Source organism: Catharus ustulatus, chromosome 17, assembly GCF_009819885.2.
Source record: "Catharus ustulatus isolate bCatUst1 chromosome 17, bCatUst1.pri.v2, whole genome shotgun sequence".
NCBI classification, from domain to species: Eukaryota; Metazoa; Chordata; class Aves; order Passeriformes; family Turdidae; genus Catharus; species Catharus ustulatus.
The window spans coordinates 15406605-15425598 of record NC_046237.1 but is presented as its reverse complement, the minus strand read 5'-3'; the positions used below and the strand labels follow the sequence as shown (position 1 = coordinate 15425598).

General features: G+C 45.8%; 1 protein-coding gene across 2 annotated transcripts in view; it reads right to left on the bottom strand.

Moving 5' to 3' along the window:
* Window positions 1–7765: 7765 nt before the first annotated feature.
* The window catches only part of LOC117004168 (ubiquinol-cytochrome-c reductase complex assembly factor 1), a 50899-nt gene continuing 39670 nt past the window's right edge, over window positions 7766–18994 (bottom strand). For both annotated transcript variants that reach the window (XM_033074717.2, XM_033074718.2), the window contains exons 8-10: window positions 14507–14584; window positions 11967–12080; window positions 7766–8943 (exon numbers count right to left, since the gene is read on the bottom strand). In XM_033074717.2, coding sequence (XP_032930608.1) covers window positions 8809–8943; window positions 11967–12080; window positions 14507–14584 — 327 coding nt within the window. In that variant the 3' untranslated portion in view covers window positions 7766–8808. The remainder of the gene's footprint in view (window positions 8944–11966; window positions 12081–14506; window positions 14585–18994) is intronic.

Sequence of the window (18994 nt, the reverse complement as noted above, 5' to 3'; positions counted from 1 at the left end):
CCTGGAGCTACTGGACTCCACCAGGCAACCAGGGAATGAAGAACTGGCTGGAGAGTTGATGGGGTCAATTGGCCTTTTATCTACAAAATCCCTGAGATTAAATTAAATTAAGTAATTTAAAAGCTAAATGTGTGCCCTGGAATAATCATGGGGCGATAGTCAATGGAGAGGGATGGCCATGCCTGAGTGTGAGCCAGCATATCCAGACACCAGGCTCTAAATCAGCTGGGATAAATCATGTCCCCAAGGGACTATCACTCTCCACGGACTACAGCTGAGTAGGATGATTAGTTTGGATTAGTTGTCTGGTCTCTAGATGCCTGAAACCAGGATGAAGCCTAAGCAGAACTGCAAATGGCAAGAACATTGCATTGATTGAATCAGAAAACAGAAGCTAGCTGCTAGTTGTCTGTGATGCAGCTGAGCAAGTGCAAAGTAAGAATGGAAGAAAGCTATAACAAAGTTGCTGGCACAGAAGTGTTACCGGTGAAAGTAAACGTTAGAACAGCTTAAGGAATAACTTAAAATGTGAAGTGAACAGCCAATCCAGTGTAAGGAAGTTTGGGGAAGTAACAAAGGGAAGGAGCTGTAACATGGTGGATGCTTTTCTGGAGCTGCTTTGCCAGTGATAACATAAAAGAAGTTTAAAGTTACTATCACCCCATCTTTTGCCTTCCTAAACAGCTGGAAAGAGTGTGAATTTAAAAAAAGTAATCAAATTTTCTGTTGCTGATTCTGTAAAGGGGATTTGTAAAGGGATTTGCACTGTCTCCAGATGGTGTTTGGTAATGATCTACTCTCCCTCCAGTAATTTCTCATGGTCCTCATGAAAGCACACAGGATGTAAACATCTCCAGCCTACCTTGTCAGGCTGGGTTCCTTCAGGGTTGGTGGGGAGAGGCAGAGACTTAGAGGAGTCAGTTACCTCATCCTGCAGCAGACATCTGGAACAGGTCCCATGAAATGTGCCTTGGAAGCGCGTAATCTCTCCCCACTGAGCAGCAGGAGCTCGGGCTGCCCAAGTCAGTGACAGAGGTTTACCATGCAGACATCTAAAATTAGATGAGAGGTGTCCTGTCCCTGCTGTCTGGCTCTAATTGGCACTCCAGAGGCTGATTGGCCAACACAGGATGTGGGAATCGCATCAGCCCATTTTTGCCAGCTAAAAGCAGGGATCTTATCTGGAAGTGTTGTCTACACACATTCTGCAATCAACAGAGAAAGGCAAGGGGAAAATTCCCTCTGGGTGAGCACATGCCCCAAGTGCCACTTCCAAGTCAATGTCCCTGAGCGACTCTGCTCTGCCTGATATCTGAGCTCAGCCAGGATCCAAGCATTAGGCAATACTTCATTCTTCCATCCCACAGATATTCTTGGAGCTCATCCCACAGATATTCTTGCCTGGGCTTTCCACAGAATGTACCTGCTGCTTCCTCTTCACGCACACATGGGAGGCAGCCTGCCAACCTGTTTCCTGATAGATCTTGGAGAGCACTCACCTGGGAACATGAGAAGCCAGATTTGGTTATTTTCCCCCTCTATTTCAGACTGAAACCTCAATCTTCCATCTCAAAACATCAGGGTACTCCTCAGTGCTGTACCAGCATTTTTGGAAGGCACTGCATAGCAGTGCTCCACTGTGCAGAATTCATTGGCCAGATGCACTCAGCCAGCAGAACTGGATGAATTTTAGTTCCTGCACTGGGCTCTGTCAGCACTGAACCCACAGAGCAAAGTCAAATCTTCCCATTTTTTGTTCAACTTACAGAATCTAGACACAGTGGCAGCGCACAAATTCTATGTTCATCTTTTCCATTCGTTTGTTAAGACTCTTTCAAATCAGGGGACAGGCAGCCTCACACCTGCACAGCTGAAGGAGGGCACTGGACACCAGTTGCCACCCACAGGCCAAATGATCAAACTGCAAATGATGTCACGTGAAACGGACCCCTTATGCTCTGCTGCCCCTGCCCAGTGGTGTGCCCAGCACAGAGGCTCTGTCCTGTTGCAGCTCCAAGGTCTCTACCACCCCTGTGCCATGCAGGGAAGCCAACGTGGGTCCCTGGAACTGCTGTAGGGGCCCTCTGAGGTACAGTCCTGAGCTGCTCTGGGGGCTGATGCTCAGCTGGCAGGAGAGAGACCACAGTGTGCTGCTTCCCTCAGCTGTTGCCCTGCACTGAACATGGGAAAAAGCACTTCCAGACACCACTTCTGTGTCTCCTTCCAAAGAGAATCCACAGAGACAGAACTGAGTGTTGTAACATCACTGGGTCTGGTTACCAGTAGAAAGAGGGTGAACCGGGAAGGATGTGGGACATTGAGTAAATCTGCCTAAGATGCCTGGTTTTGACAGGATGTGGAACAGGCCAGGAGCTGGATGGGATGAGGAATGAAGGAGCCCAGCTCATTGTGATGTAGTCATTAATGAAACCTTTGTGTGTGCAGGACTCCTCACTTCTAAAATGGGCACGAGGGAGCTCTCAGCCTGTGGGACAGCTGCAGCAGCTTCCCAACAGGATCCAGACTCAGCAGCTTGTGCAGGACTCTCTTACTGCACAAGACAGCAACAACAGGACAGCAATGTTGCTGGTTACAGATGTTGCTCTTTACATAAGTTAAACTGAGGAAGTTTGCCTTGGGAAAAAATAACAAAATGCCTTTTTTATACACAGAAGGCTCCCTAAAAGAAGATTTTAAAAATTCAAGGCAGTGCTTAGTGTTAGTGTTTCCACTAACCTGCGCCAGGTCCCTCTGGCAAAGGCCACTTGACCTAAACTCTGGCAGCTCCCAGCATATCACACCTGGAACAGTCACTGAGATGCAACAGCAGAAGGTGGAATCACTTTCATGTGAGCTCTGCATTCCTAGTGGAAGGATGAGGCTCAGCCATCTTTTCTGTCCCACAAATGAGCAGAGCAAGCTGCCCAGCAGGTTGAATGACTGCAAGCAAAACAAGTACAGTAATTTCATGATTATAAGCCACACCATTTTGACTGAAGTTTTGCTCTGTACCCGGAAGTGCGGCTTGTATTCTGGTGTGGCTAATATATGAAAAAAACTTCAGAAATTTGCCAACTGGAAATGCGAGCACGCAGCAGCCCCGAGCTGAGCCGAGCCTGCGCGGCCCCGAGCAGGGCCAGGGCCACCCCCGGTGGCCGCGGGGGAGCGGGGCCGGGGCCGGCGGGGGAGGGGGAGCCGAGCCAGGCCGGGGCAGCTCCGCGGCGGGGAAGGGGGGGCCGGGTCAAGCCCGCGCAGCCCCAAGCCAGTAAACCCCGCGTTCCCACGATTCTGTTACTATTTGGCAACTCTGAAAGTTGCACACGGATCCTCGCTGTGAACGAAAGTGCGGCTTACAATACGGAGCGGCTTATATATGGAGGAAAAATGAAACGTTGCTGACACCCCGGAAATGCGGCTTATAATCAGTGCAGCTTGTAATCATGAAATTACTGTACTCCCTCAACATGTTCAGCAGCTTCAGGAAGAACACATGTAGGTGCACAGGGCAGCCCTGAAAGCCTGAAGAAGGGGCAGTGGTCAAAAAAAAACCTCTCCAGAGGAGTCTGGGAAAGATCACATGATTGTTAATATGCAACTGCCCCATCAGGGTCTAGGAGGCCAGCCAGCCCACGACACCCACAGGTTCCTCTGCAGGCGGAGGAGGGGTGGGCACTGTGTAAGCAGCAGAGCCCTCTTGGTCACTCGTGCTGAGCCTCAGAGTCTTTCCTATGTCTTTGCCAAATTTCCCAGGCTCTCACATAAGCTGTGGCCCTCTCCTTGCCTTCTCAGACTTTCAGGAAAGCATGGAGCATGCTGAGGGCCAGGTTGTGCAGACACAATGTGCCCAAAGATGGAGATCCTGCTCCCTGCAGCACAGGAACACCATCACCCAGGGAGCTGGGACAGGTGTCCATCCAGCCTGGGAGGACTGGACACAGTACAGGTCAGTGGCAAGGACAGGACATGGATTCATCACAGCCTCTTGCAGTAAAAAGAGCAAAGAAGCCTTGATTAGAGTTCATTAATCAGAGACAACAGAGACCACAGAAAGCAGGGCAGATGTGAAAAGGCAGGTGGAAGGGGAGGAGCCCATACAGGGAGGTCTCGACCAGGAAACCTGGACAATGCTCTCAGGCACAGGGTGAGATTCTTGGGGTCCTGTGCAGAGCCAGGGGCTGGACTCAGTGATCCTGATGAGTCCCTTCCAGGTCAGGATATTCCACAGTTCTATGATTCCAAATTAGCTGCCACCAGCATCATCCAAGAAAAATGCTCATGTACAAGGCTGTGGGCATGACCAAACCCCTGCACTGGGGCCTGAAATAACCACTGCATTTGTGGCACAGTTCTCTTAGCAGAAGAATTCGGAAGACACAGCAGTTTCACAATTCCCTACACTGGGACTTCCCTCTTCCTGGAAGGAAGCACCCAGTGCAGCTTTGTAGCTCAATGCCTCATTCAGCACCTCTGTAGAGGGGATCACCAAACCTCTCCAAATGCTCAAGCAGTACTTCAGCACATCCCTGGGATGCAGACAACCACCAGGATTAAACTGTTCTCCAACAAGTAAGAGAATGTGGAAAATATAACTGGGTCACAGGGTAGGGCATGGTTCCCACTGCTTCTCAGAGCAGTGCCACGCAGTGGCACTGGCACATTTCACAGGGACCAAACTTGCACAACCAGTCCCCTCCCAGCTGATCCTCAGCACCCCCCCAGCTTTGCTACTCTTCACCTACTCTATGTTCATCTAATTGAAAGCTCTGGGGGAAAAATTTGTTCTTAGTGTCCAGTTTATGCTTCCCACATTTGCCAAGCTAAGGGCAGGGAGACAGGAGAGTGGTTAATTCCAACTGAGAGGTCAGAGCAGCAGTTCTGACCTGAGGGCTTCTTGGAGCAGAGACATGACCGAAAACATCACTTTGTGGAAGGTGAGGATGGGAGTCACAAATCTGGGAAATGGCAACTGCATGCACTTCAACAGGGCTTAAGCACTGGATAGCACAGGAAATGAGGAGATCATCGAGGATGCCTGTGCTCTCAGCACTGCAGCACTTTGAAGAGGCAGGAGAAAACAGTTCAACATCCAAAGGCGGTGTGAGCACAGCAGCCAAGGTGACACAGGAAACATTTAACCACCTAAAATAGAGAGTGGACATTGAAGAGTATCAGATGACTCCTCCCTACTCCAAAACATCTCAAAAATACCACTCTAAAGCAAGAGACTTCCCAAGTTTGTCCCTGTGAGGCAAAAATGCTCCTACCCTCCCATGGTGCACAGAGAGCAACCCAGGATCTAGCTGAAATCATGAGCGCTTCCTAGGGGCTCATGTCTCTTCGTTGTAAGACACATGGAAAAGTTGAAGAGAAGTTCTTTGGAATCCTAAGCGATGTCCAAATGCTGTATATGAGATAGGAGATCAGGCTGAATGATAAAGTGGTTCCTTCCAGAAGAAATTCACACTGATATGTTCATTTAAATACACTAAGTGCCTCCAAGCTGATGGTCTGAGACCCCTTTCCAAAAACCCAATAGCATAAACAAAGAAGTGTCCATAAGGAAAACACCTTCAATCATTCCCTCTGGAAAACTTTGATAGTAAGAAGAGATGGGCTTTACAATGTTTGTTTAACCCCCCTGTTCTGCTGCCCTTGAAGCAGACCTGTGCATAGGAATCACTCACCTGCCAATCTCTGCTGCTGGAACACTTGCAGAGAACAGATTTTGCTGCTTGGAATGTATTTTCTTTCCTTCTGGCTGGAGACATGTTTTATATAAGACAGTGGCAATAGCAGCTTTCTAGCTCACTTTTCTTCACCTCTTGAGAGCAATAGGGGTCATATTAGCATCCCGGAATGGTTTGGGTTACAAGGAACTTTTAAATAAAGCTCATTTCATTCCATCCTCTGCCATGGACATGGACACCTTCCACTATCCCAGGCTGCTCCAAGCCCTGCCCAACCTGGCCTTGGACACTTCCAGGGGCAGCCAGAGCTGCTCTGAGCACCCTGTGCCAGGGCCTCCCCACCCTCACAGGGAAGGATTTCTTCCAGGTATCCAATCTAATATTGTAGGATCCTGTCTCAGGGTAACTAATGACTGGGAAGCAAAGTCTTCCCTGGTCCTGCGTACCCTCCAGTGGATTTTGACTCTCTAACAAATTAACCTTTTAATTCAGACACAGTATGTGCCTTGTTTTTTCCTGAGGCCCCACACGCCCAAGCACACACCAGTGCTGGCTCAGCCCTTACAGCAGGTGGGTGAAAGCTTTTCATGGCCTAGCCAGGGCTGTGATTACAGGCCTTTATTCTCATGCTAATAAAAGGTGCAAGGGCAGATGCCAATGACTCCAATCTGGCACCATCACTTGTGGAGCCTCCTGCCCATAAACACAGGGGAGGGTTCAGTTTGACCACATGCTGTCCCACATTCAGAGCACAAAGGTGTTCTCCCCTCCAGGCTGGCTGGCCCAAGAATTCCAGTTCTCCAACCTCCCTGTAGCCATGCATGGTCACAGGGCTGAATGGTGGTGTGTTCCCAGCCCTGTGTTCCCATGACATGGAGAACATGAGCCCGGGGTTAAATTACACAGCAGGAAAGGGGTTAAAGTTTAAATAACTGTTTTGTATATGAATTAATGTATGTAGCTTTGAGCCAAAATATCTACCATTAATTTTTCCACCTATTTCAGGAGCAGTAAGATACACAAAGTAAAGTTTATTTTGGTACTTGGTATACTGAACTCTCATTAAAAGTAAATTAATCAGCAAATTCCTACACAGCTCAGCCTTCTTTTATGTAAATACAAGCCAGCTGTAATGAATTACAAGGTGTTATTATCTCACACACACTGTATAATACTTCACACATAAGAGGTTCTCTGCTTAGCTCAGCTTTCAACAAAAGCATCTTAGATAAACTGCAAGCAAGTTGTTTGGGCTGTAATGTTTTCACAGAGAAGGAATACACCTCACACAGAGAGAGGGGCTCTTTACATGATTCATTTTATAAGAAGTTAAACTGAGGAAGCTCGCCCTGGAAAAAAATAACAAAATGCCTTTTTTATTCTTTTTTAAAAGAAGATTTTAAAAAACCCCACAAGGCAGTGTTTGGGAGCCTCTTTGCTGAATCCCACTGCTTTCTACATGGGGAAGGGATGGCAAATATTCCCCAACACACACACTATGAAGAAAGCAACTTGGGAAGGAAGAATAGTCACAGTCAGGCACAGTTACACTTTCACCAGACTAAGGAGCCAAAAATTAAAGATTAAATTCACAAATTAAGGATTATCACCTATAGGTTTCAGTCTTTTTCGGTCCCTGGTGGATTTCAACGGGACCGGAGAGTGCTAACACGTAGCTATCTCTCAGAAACCCATATTTCATCAGCTGAGAAAGACCGGAGGCCACGCTTGACGATTTCCACACGAGTTTATTTCATGCGAAAGGGGGTCAAGCGGGATTCTCTCAAAGAACAAAGGGCAGACACCTATATTTATAGGTTCAGGAAGGATCCAACTACAACTAATAGAAGTTTATACAAAGAACAGAAACTGACCAGTTAAACATCTTAATTTCTAACCAATTATGTTCCGAAGTGCTAGGAGAGTGACCAAATTCTTAAGGAATCTGGGTCAGCCTTGGTATCTAGGATACCTTATCTTATACTTTTGCTTAATACTTTTATTAGGAATAAATCCTGACTTTATAGGGATTATTCTTATCAAAAGCACACATGGCACAGAATACAAACACAAAGCAATTTAACCCAGAATGACATTTATTATTGACTGAGATTTTGTACAGGAGAGAAATGAAAACTGTTTTTGCAACTGATCTGGAAAACAGCCTGGTGAACTATCCACCCACACAGAGCACCTTGGCCTCTGCTGATCTCACCAGTGCAGCTCCTGCTCCCCCAATTACTGTGTTGGCACCATTTGCCTGCACAGCCATAGAAAGTTTTCACTGGTGTTGAAGGATCTTGCTAAAAAGCCCTGGACCGCTGCTTTGGGGGATGGAGGATGACAGAGTCCTATCCCAGGGACACAAACAGGGATGTACTTTTCATAAAGGAATTCCTAGAGTACAATTCTACAAAGAATGTGGAAGTATCAGCAAGGTAGACTAAAACATCAAGTACCGAGGCAGCTTTTAGTGCCAGCCCAGCCACAACTGGGGCTTTTATCTCCCTAAGACAGCCAAAGTCACAGAAGATTGCTGGGGCCTGTGCACTATTCTTCGCATTCTCTTATCCTTGTGCAACAAAGTGGAGAGTTCCTAAAAGGGATTTTCATAGAAAACCCTTCAGAATCTGTTAAAGCAATTCTTAACTCCACTAAAGCAAAGATGGACCATCCCATCTTGATATCAAGCATTTAAAACATATACTTAATATCTAAATATGCAAAGCTCAGATTTACAATTACAACCATTCAGGGAGCAGAGGACACCACTGTGTCTCTGAGTAGCAGCTCTTTAAATGAGGCAAGGGACAGAAATGTCTTTTCGAGAGAACTCTACATCATGGTGAATATGTGGTTTCCTAAAGGCTGAAGGCAGCTCTATCCATCTGTCAGCAAGGGCCACTTGGGGTCATAAAAAGGACAGAGGTTCTTAAAACAATGAGCATTTATTTGCAGGTGAAGATTCACGAGTACGGCTGTCCAGGAGGCTACTGAGGCACCATGGATGGGAGAGCTAATGAAACGTTTTCCTTCCAACAGCAGACTATTCTTCCTGACCACACAGCCTCAGCCAGTCCCATTCCAGGCATGCTTCCCAAGCTGTTCTGGCACGTGGATCTCAGAGTCCTTCATCATTGTAAGTGGGGGACAGAGGCTTGAGGATGCTGCGGGCGTTGCTCTCCACCAGTGGCCGCCAGCTTACCTCGCCCGTGAGCAGCAGGTCCTCCCCACTCAGCGCGTCCAGGTGCTGCACCTGCAAGCACAGCAAGTCACTGCCATGTGTCCCATCACCCAGCCAGCTCCCTCAGCAGCTACACAAACACCTGGCTTTCCAAAAAGCAAGCACAACAGGGAGATTTCAGCCTACTCTGCCATTTGTGTGAGGTAGACTTAAAAGGGCACTTCCAATTGTGAGGCATCATGGAAAGGCCAGGATAAGGATCTGCATATCCTCTGGAGTTCCCTGCTGCCTTGGCTAATGCCTCCTCTGAAGCTTTGGCAACAGGGCAAAGAGGAGTCATGCAAAGCTGCCATGAGTCACTTCCTCCTCCTGCTGGTTACTGCAGGGGACACTGCCCAGACCAGCACCCCATGGACAGCTCCCATCCTGCACACAACTGAGGCTTTAGCTACAGAAAATTGGCCAGACCAATAGGGAAAACCTGGGATTTATCACAAAAAAGCAAATGAGCTGGAATATGTGAACATGCAATGAATGCTCATCCTCACAGCAGAAGAAATTCTTGAATGGTTTGGGTTGGAAGGGACCTTAAAGCCCATCCAGTCCTACCTCCTGCCATAGGCAGGGACACCTTCCACTAGATCAGGTTGTTCCAAGCCCTGTCCAGCCTGGCCTTGAACACTTCCAGGGATGGGGCATCCACAACCTCTCTGCGCAAGATAGTTGAGATCTAATGTAATTTTAAGGTGCAATGTAAGCAAAAATATTAAAAAGCCCCTCTCATCATAGAGCAGAGGGTCAACTTGCTGCCACTGGTCACCCTAGATAAGGGAAATAGGGGGGGGAAAATGTCACTCAAGGATTAGTCAAAGACAAATCCACCACCATTAGCTCAGGAAGGCTAGGAGAGCTGACCAGGGGCAGAGTGTATGTTGTCCTGTCAGTATGTCTCCTCTGGTGTCCACTAACAGCCATTCTTAAAGACAGGATCCACAAGAAACTGTGGGGACAACCCAGTACACAATGTTACTGGAAAGAAAGTTTCTCAACATGGGAGAATGAATGCACCCATGGCCACAGAGGGACACACTAGAAAGCCACCTAAAGCACCTAATGTCCTGTTCCTGACAGTCACCACCAGTAGTCTCCCCAGGAGGAGTTAAATACAGCACACAATGCTTTTTTCCTTGTTCATTTTCTCTCCCTCTCAAAATCTGTTCATTCATGGATTTTGAGTTTGAAGTGGTTGTGGGTTTAAGAGCCCTGGGCAAACTTTTCTTCCATAAACCTTGCCAGTGGCTTTGGAACCCATGTGCAATTGCAGCACCCCAAACAACTGTGGCAATGTTCTGTCCCTACATTACTGTGTCCCTGAACACCTTTCCTTGCTCACCTTTCACATGCCTTTGGGATTTCCCAGATATGTCTCCCATTTTTTCTCCCATTCTTTTTTGGACAGGAGATTCTACTCATTGCTAATAAAGAAGCAGTTTCATTGTCACCCTTAGTGCTCCTCTCTGAGCCTTCTTCAGTTAATGTTTTATCCATCCTGGTGGTCAGCACTCAAACCAGACACACTATTCCAGCTCAAAATGGTACCAGAAATGTAAAACTGGTGCCACAGCAATATTATACCCTCTTTTTCTTCCCTAGTAGTTCTGAGCATTTGTTTTACATTTTTTAAATGCTATGGAGTGCTGAGCTGACATTTTGATAATACAACTGTAATCTCAAGGCCTCATTCCTGTGTGGTAACAGTTCAGAGATCATTGTAAAGCTAGAAATGTTTTCCTCAAGTGCACCACTTGTCTGCAGGAATGACCTGTCTGCATAGAACCTGTGTTCATTCCTCCCCAGTGTGCCACATTTTCCTGCCTAATCGCTCTTTTCCATTTAACTGCTGATTTCGGACTTATGCTTTGCTTGAATATCTAGAAGTGCAATGAGTTCCCCATCTGGCAAGAAATTATCCCAAATTGCATACTTTTTATATGTGTTTGCCCCCAGCAAACTTTCCTACAGCTTCACCATTGAACATCAGCAACTTTCAGCATTTAATTAAGTCAGTCCCTCCTAAGAACTCTCTGGCATTCCCAAAAGCATCCTCAGTCCCATAGGAAGCTCAGCCCTTTATTTCCCATTTTCTCAGACACACACTTAAGTACTGTCTCTCCATACCTCTATCTGATCCTGAATATGGTTTTAGAAACATTACAGAGAATGATGTTGCAAAAGTTTTGGTCTTTAATTTCCTGTCCAATACCCTCCACTTGTCCTCCATAACCTCTCTTACCCCTTTTCTTTGGCACCCACATGGACTTTATCCTACCAACATTTTCTAGAGATCTGGTTCACAAAGTTGTCTCCTCCAGGTAATAACTGAAAGAAACAGAAATAATTCTGGAAAACAAATCCATTTCTTTTCTTCAAAGGTCACCAAGAGACTTGCAAGCTCTATGCACTATTTTCACTATGAGGAGAATCCCAACTCTCTAACATTGATAACAATTCTACAAAAGGTTGCAGACTATTTCTGGCACATTTTGCCAAGTCCCTCCATAGCACGGGTCCAGGAACAGGGTGAGCAGGACTGCTTTTAATATTCCATTAATTTCTCTGCAGCCATTTGTCATCAAACTGCAGTAATGATCTGTTGTCTCTGGTGACCAGGACAGGACCAGAGGGAATGGTTGGAGCTGTGCCAGGGGAGGGTCAGGAGATCAGGGAAAGGTTCTACCCCAGAGGGTGCTGGCACTGCCCAGGCTCCCCAGAACAGGCACAGCTCCGAGGCTGCCAGAGCTCCAGGAGTGTTTGGACAGCACTGCCAGGAATGTTTACCCCAGGGTGGGGGTGTTGGGGTGTCTGTGCAGGGCCAAGAGCTGCCCTGGATGATCCTTCAGGGTCCCATCCAGCTTAGGACATTCCATGACTCTATAATAAATACCGTCCAGTTTCCAGTTTTTTCCCCTCTTCTCCTTAAAAATGATCACTGGATATTAAAATCAGACTTATTTATGGGAAGTGAGCTGCATAGCAAGCAATAAAAACAAGCACTCCCTGTCCTGAAGCAGAGGCTGAGGAGAGCAGGGCCATACCTGTTTGCGCACGTACTCCACGAGCAGCTCCAGGTGCCGAGGGTCATCACAATTCCTGTTAAAAAGGTTTCTCCAAAGAGCTGCTGCCAGAACATGATCATCACACAAGATTCCCTAAAGGGAAGTACAGAGGGGGATTAGAAACTGCATATGAAGAACGTCTGAACATAAACCACCCCCATTCACGTAATTGGCCTCTGGCCACAGCACCTGTCCCAGAGCCCACAGCTGCCATGGGCTCTGCACATGGAAAGGCAGCAATATCACTCTTTCCCAGAATGGAAAAACAGCCCTGGCCTTAAATTACAGTAATTTCTCGACTATAAGGTGCACCCTTTTGACTAAAATTTTCCCCGGAACCCAGAAGTGCGCCTTATAGTCCGGTGCGCTTTATCTGATGGACAAAGTTCAAAAAATTTGCCTACCCGGAAGTGAGAGCTGCGAGCCATGGCGGGAGCCGGCAGGGCCATGGCTGCCAGGTGGAGGCGGGGCAGAGCAGCAGCGGGCACGCCCCAGCCCGGTGGAGGCGGAGCCACCCCTCCAGAGGCACGCCCTGGCCCCGTGCAGGCGGAGCTGCCCCTCCAGAGGCACGCCCTGGCCCTGTGGAGGCGGCACGGCCCCTCCAGAGGCATCCCCCAGCCTCGTGGAGGCGGCATGGAGGGGCGGCAGCCATAGCCCGGCCCCGGAGAGGCGGCACGGAGGGGCGGCGGCCATAGCCCGGTCCCGGAGAGGCAGCACGGAGGGGCGGCGGGCATGCCCCGGCCCTGCCGGGTACAGGCGGGCCTGGGGGCCCGCGGCACCACCCCTGCCGGGTACAGGTGGGCCCGGGGCCAATGGCTGCCAGGTTGAGGCGGGGCCTCGTCCAGAAACCGCGCGGAGGGAGCTGGGGGCGGAGCCTCGCTGCAAAAAAAAAGTGCGCCGTATAGTCCGGTGCGCCTTATCTGATCTACAAAGTTGTGAATTTTGCCAACTCCCAGGGGGGTGCGCCTTATAGGCCGGTGCGCCTTATGGTCGTGAAATTACTGTAATTTACAGAGCAGCCTGTAACCAATTTTCTGGCAAGTTGATTTGGAAAAAACCTGGGTCAGGGTATTTCTAACGTCAGAATTGACAACTGAATTTCTATGTTATGAAATCTTTACCATAAAAATGATGATATTATAGAGAAGACAGCACCACCTCATGGGAATGTGTGAAGTCTATGACACTTTAAAAAGAAAAATTAAAGGATATTTAATCCAATGTTGCCGAACTGAAGTCTTGAGTTTGCTATTTTTCTTTTCTTTTTTACTTTTCATTCTAAATGACAGAGAAATCCTGCCAATCAAGAACTATCTAGATTTTTGCAGTTAAATCTAATATTAGATTTGGTTTATACAAGAACCACATCCATTAATGTTATTTGTCCAAATTCTCTTGAACTTTTATTGTCTTTTTAGATTATGTGGTGGTGTCACCACAGGCTCATAATTCCTGTCTTCTGCTGACACATTTGCCAAAAGCAAAAGTCTCTAAAATATTCAGTTAAAAATAAAAAAAATCAACATTTGTCTTTAATCAAAGCAAACATTTTGTTTCCAAAAAGACTGTCAACAAAGCACAAGCATCCAAATCCTGGCTACACTTAAAACTAGATTAAACCTTGCATGTGTAACACTGTCCACAAGTCGATAAGAATATATTAATAATGCAAATCACTGTGCAAAAAAATAGTATCATGATGTGAATATGAGTATCTGAAGAGCAACACTCACTAGAACAAAAAAAAAAAAAAATTATGTAATTACAGTAATTTCATGCATATAAGGCGCACCCTTTTGACTAAAATTTTGGTCCGAACCTGGAAGTGCACCTTATACATGGACAAAGTTTGGAAATTTCCCAGCCCAGAAGTGTGAGCCCGCAGCAGCCCCGAGCCGAACCAGTAAACCCCACGATTGTGCCATTCTGTTACTAATTCATTACTTTGTTGTGTGCGGCGCGGCTCCTCGCTGCAAAAAAAAAAAAGAAAAAAAAGTGCGCCTTATAGTCCGGTGTGCCTTATATATGGACAAAGTTCAGAAATTTGTCAACACCCGGAAGTGCACATTATATTCCGGTGCACCGTATACTCGTGAAATTACTGTATATTTTCCTCTTGAAAGTCCTGCAGACACTTGTGCAGAGTGATGCTTTTGCCTCTCTGCATTATTAGGTACTGCCTATAAATATTCTCGCATAGACTCACTATAAATACTCCATAAATACTCTCTTTACTTTCAAAGTACAGTTGAGTACAGCAGGATTCAGAGGGAGGAAATGATTCAGTGGTGGCCAAGAAGGGATGGTGAAGCAGCACAAAGAACACCCTACCTTCCATACCCCATGGTTTAAATTCATACACTCTGCTGTTTTCTTCTAAATTTTCACTGAAGGCTGCTTCCCTAATATAATATTTCTCCAAAGAAATGAACAGTGAGTGTTTTACCCATCTGGACTATTCTGTGTTCAGGAATTAGAAGGTCTACTTGTTGTATATCCCCTGAAAACAGTCTTCTTACCTCATCATATCCAAACAGAGCTGCATAGAAATTTTCTACCATCCTTTTCAAGTCTTCTTTTAGAACAGCAGAATTAATCTGAAAAACAAACCAGAAAACCATCAGTACAGGCTCTAAGGAAGAGGTGAGGAGAAAATATTCCCAGTTTCCCTGTGAGTGGACAAAGAATCAGCAGTGCCCCAGCCCACCTCACTGAGATCTGGCTGCAGGCAAGAGACAGTCACTCTGGAACCCCCTGTGACATAGCTGCATTAATTCTGACACACATGAGGTCAGTGTTACTCAACACACTACGGGCAGGAACATCCCAGCCAACAGCTCTGCCACCAGCTGCAGGAGTGGAGAGAATATGCTGCAGGGGGAGTGTGAAGCAAGGCTGCCCATGCAGTGGTAGTACGGTCCAAGAGCATGGAGACCCCTCTGTAGCTTCACTATCGAGCACCTATTCCAGACCTTCATTCATCCGTAGAAACTCAAAGGTTTTTCAACTTTCTTTTTCCTCCAAAGCACACACTGCAGGGCTGGATGTACTACTAGAGTGGAAGTACTGGAATGCTAAAGACAGAGACACAACCCTGCCACTGCTCCTCCTGCACTGTCCAGACTGACTCTCAGCCAGCAAGAACATGAATTCTGCCTCTCCAGCATCTCTAGCAGCTCAGACTCACAAATTTTTGACTATGATTAAACTTCTTTCAAAGCCTGTGATGACACAGCAACTTCCCCCATGCTCTAAGTGTGACTCAGTCCAAGTTCAACGTTGACCTTTAGCTAAATTTCATAACTGTTTGAGTATTTGCAGGGTTGGCCTAAGCCACCCAGCAGGATGAGCCACCCATTGGCATGAGAACTGACCCCATGTGAGCTTAAAATGGGACTGGACCAACTGCTGGGTGCAGAAGGATGGATGAAATGCCTCCTGTGCATCTCCATCATCCACACTGCCTGTCCCTCCTGCCTCTATTCATTACCTCTACCAACAAAGTGATGCAGTTCCTCTCCTAAGGGGCCAGCTACAGTTTGGTAAAGTTTCTTTGTACTGATTCCCATGAGGGATCTAAGAGACACAAAGCATTTCTTTTCTGCAACTCTCATATGTCCAGAAGTACAAATTACAAGGCCCATCAGCCCTGCACATCAGCAGGATCCTCAGGTGTGACACTGCACTTTGCAGAGACAGGACTTACACACAAGAGACACCAGCCCATCACACTCACCACACTGGGAACCCTTTGTCCTGAATTCTCTCTCAGTATCCTTATAAGCATTCACCTTGCAATTACACAACAGCTTTTCTATCAAAATATGAGTTAGTTTCTGCCAAGTGAACAAATTTCCAGTTCATATACTCTTCCCTTAAACCACTGCCTTTTTTCATCTGTTGATTTTTATAGCAATGCACAAGGAAAATTCCTTTTATGTCAGTTACTCATATTTTTCCATTAATATAAACTATTAAAATTGATGCAGATATTTTACAGGCTATCAAAATTTGGAGACTGGTTATTACTGAATGTTTAAAAAAAGAACTAAAGATATCAGAGGGTTAAATGATGACTGCAACTTCTGTAATGACTTAATTAAATTTTTATTGAGTATATAAACTATGATGTCATTTCTACCCAACCATGCTCAAACCTTCTATGCATGTCAGAGATCGTGGTTTTTCTCAACAGAACATACTTCTAAATAAGCTGCACTTCTACAGCTCTAATAAGGGGGAGCAGGTCTCATGTAACACACTCAATAAATTATCCTTCCATTTTAAACAAACAAATTCCATGAGTTATTATATATTTGCTACGCACTTTTTATGACATAATAAAAATGTTACCTCAAGGATTACTTAACACATAGTACAAACGTTACAGCAGGTAACTGCAAGGGGCAAAGAAAACAAATAGTCCCATTACAGAGACAAGTTCTGGACTAAATATCCCTGGGGATGCAGCTTTCCCTACTAAAACCAAAGAGCAGCAGCTTTAAGTTAGCAAGAAACAGATTGATGAAGGAGATAACCAAATTCAACAAACATGGCAATAAATACATCTTAAAAGACAGTTTCAGATATAAAATCTGAGTTTGGGGATGGAGCCCTATCTTAGGCAATAAAATTAAAAGAGTATTGCAGTTTCTGAAGAATACAACTGGCATCAGTCAAGTACAAATACTGAAGGAAAAAATCCTGCTTTATAAATCAAGAGAAAATGAGCAAATCCAAAGCAGCATCTGCTGGAAGCACTTCCTCTTTTGAAGCTTACAGAAGTTCTTTCCACTGGCCAGTTTCAAGAACTGGTTGGTCAAGATTCTGCTGACTCTTCCACAGTTTGTTATAAATAAGAAAAACTGCTAGAAAAATCCAAATAATTGCTAATAACAAGGAAAAAGTCAGTAACATCTGGCACTCTTCTTGGGACTTTGCCCCTTTGCCTTCCTTGGAACAACCCAGAGCAGAGCTGTCATTGGACAGATTTATGTGCTGAGTGACACAGTACTGTGTTAGTTTAAAACATGGAATCCACTTTTGGTACACATCTCACATTTACAACACCTCTGAAACAAGGAAACGTACAGCTAACATTATCTCCCTGCTACAGGTCACAACTGTTCTCTGAAAGGCTCCCTGAGCCCACATTCTGCCTGTGGGACAACTGCAGCAAGCAGTTGCTGAATTTTCCATGTCACAGTGAAGAAACCGTCTTCAGCCTGAGGGAGTTCACGTGCATCATCCAACAGCCACGTGCTGCGGGTGACTCTGCAGCAGACAAGTGACAGCCAAGTCTCACAGAAGGTTTTGTATTCTAAGAAGACTTCTAGGGAAGTAAGAGCACAGTGCTCTCTTGTACTTCTGGACAAGTAGCAAAAGCTCTAATGCGTGGACATGGTATTTAAAGTGAATGCTGCTCTAGAATCAGTCCATATCAGTGTCCCATGATGGACCAAGAACTTCCAATGAATCTCCTCCTCCCACTTGTTTTGGCTCACGGTGCACAGTAGGATCACAGACCGGAAGGTAACGAATGACAGGGAAAAAGGAATGGTCTCAAGTTGTGCTAGGAGAGGTTTAGATTGGATATGAGGAAAAAGAAACAACAGAAATACTTTTAAAACATTGGTACAGGCTGCCCAGGGCAGTGATGGAGTCACCATCCTTGGTTCAAAAGACGTGTAGGTGTGGCAGTTGAGGACATGGTTTAATCATGACCATGGAGGTGGTGTTGCATTGACTGATGGTGACTGGATGATCTGAATGGTGTTTCCCAATCTTAACAATTCCATGCACTCTGATGTGCTCTGCCTGCTAACAGCCACGGGCCCAGCCTCGGAGCAGGACAGGGGATCCCTGGCAGTGTTACTGCACACCTGGATCCTGCCAGCACTGCCCCAGCTGGCATGGTCACAGGCTGCACTGTCTGAGAGCACTGCAACAGGAATTTCTTTCTGCTTCAGCTTTTGCCAGCATGTGTTGCACCCTTAAGCTACTTTAACACATTAATCCTTCCACAGACTATAAAGCTAGAAGGGGCACTTCTAACTGCCTCGTACAAGCACTAGTCATTGAATTCCAGGCAGCAATTCCTCTCTTTAGGCTGTAAGTTATGCTTGAACTAGACTTTTTTATGAAGAGATTTCATCCAGAAGAAATTATTAGATCATAGAACCTGACCCTCTGCATATCACAGACCATTACATTTCACTGAGTGTCCCCTGTACTAAGCTCACTAAGTTGTGTTTGGCTAAAGGATATCACACTCACAGTTGAACATGTGTATCTCATTTCATATTTGAATTTTCTGGCTTGGTTTTCCACCCCCTCATTCTCATAATACCATTCCTCCTAGAATAAATAGCCTCTTCCGTACAATGGATGTGTCCGCACAGTCATCTTTTCAAGTGAAGACTGGGCTCTTCCTAGTGCACTGTCACCACACCAGCAGCACACTCCTGGAGTAGTCAAAGTTGCAACAGCAAACTAGTGGTTTATGCTGATACAGTAAAAATTAATCCATCACTTGGACAAAACAAGTTCCACAGGTCTGAGTACACTCATCTTGTCATGGCTGAGTCCGCTCTGGGGACTTCTGCAGTCCCACTGCCATAAACATCAACCACTCTCACTGACACTTCTGACTGCTAGAGCAAGAATATCAGCAAAAGTTCCTGAAGGAGATACAGGACTGATCTTTGATGGTAAAAAATGTCACTCCATAAATATTTAGGCTTTTTTATACTCCTTTTCGCAATTGGACAGAACTACTTGTAATATGGTTTATATTGTTTATAAATAATATATAAGCACTTTATATATAGGTTTTTTGAGTGTTTGCTCAAAATACTGTGTTAAAACACATGACATTAAATGGGAAAACACAGTCCTTTTATTTCATCCTATAACATCATGACTGCTTGCAGGACAGTAATTTTGACATGATTGAGACTGCAGCCAGGATCAAAAAGATTAAATTATTAAAAAAGATTAGGAAGATT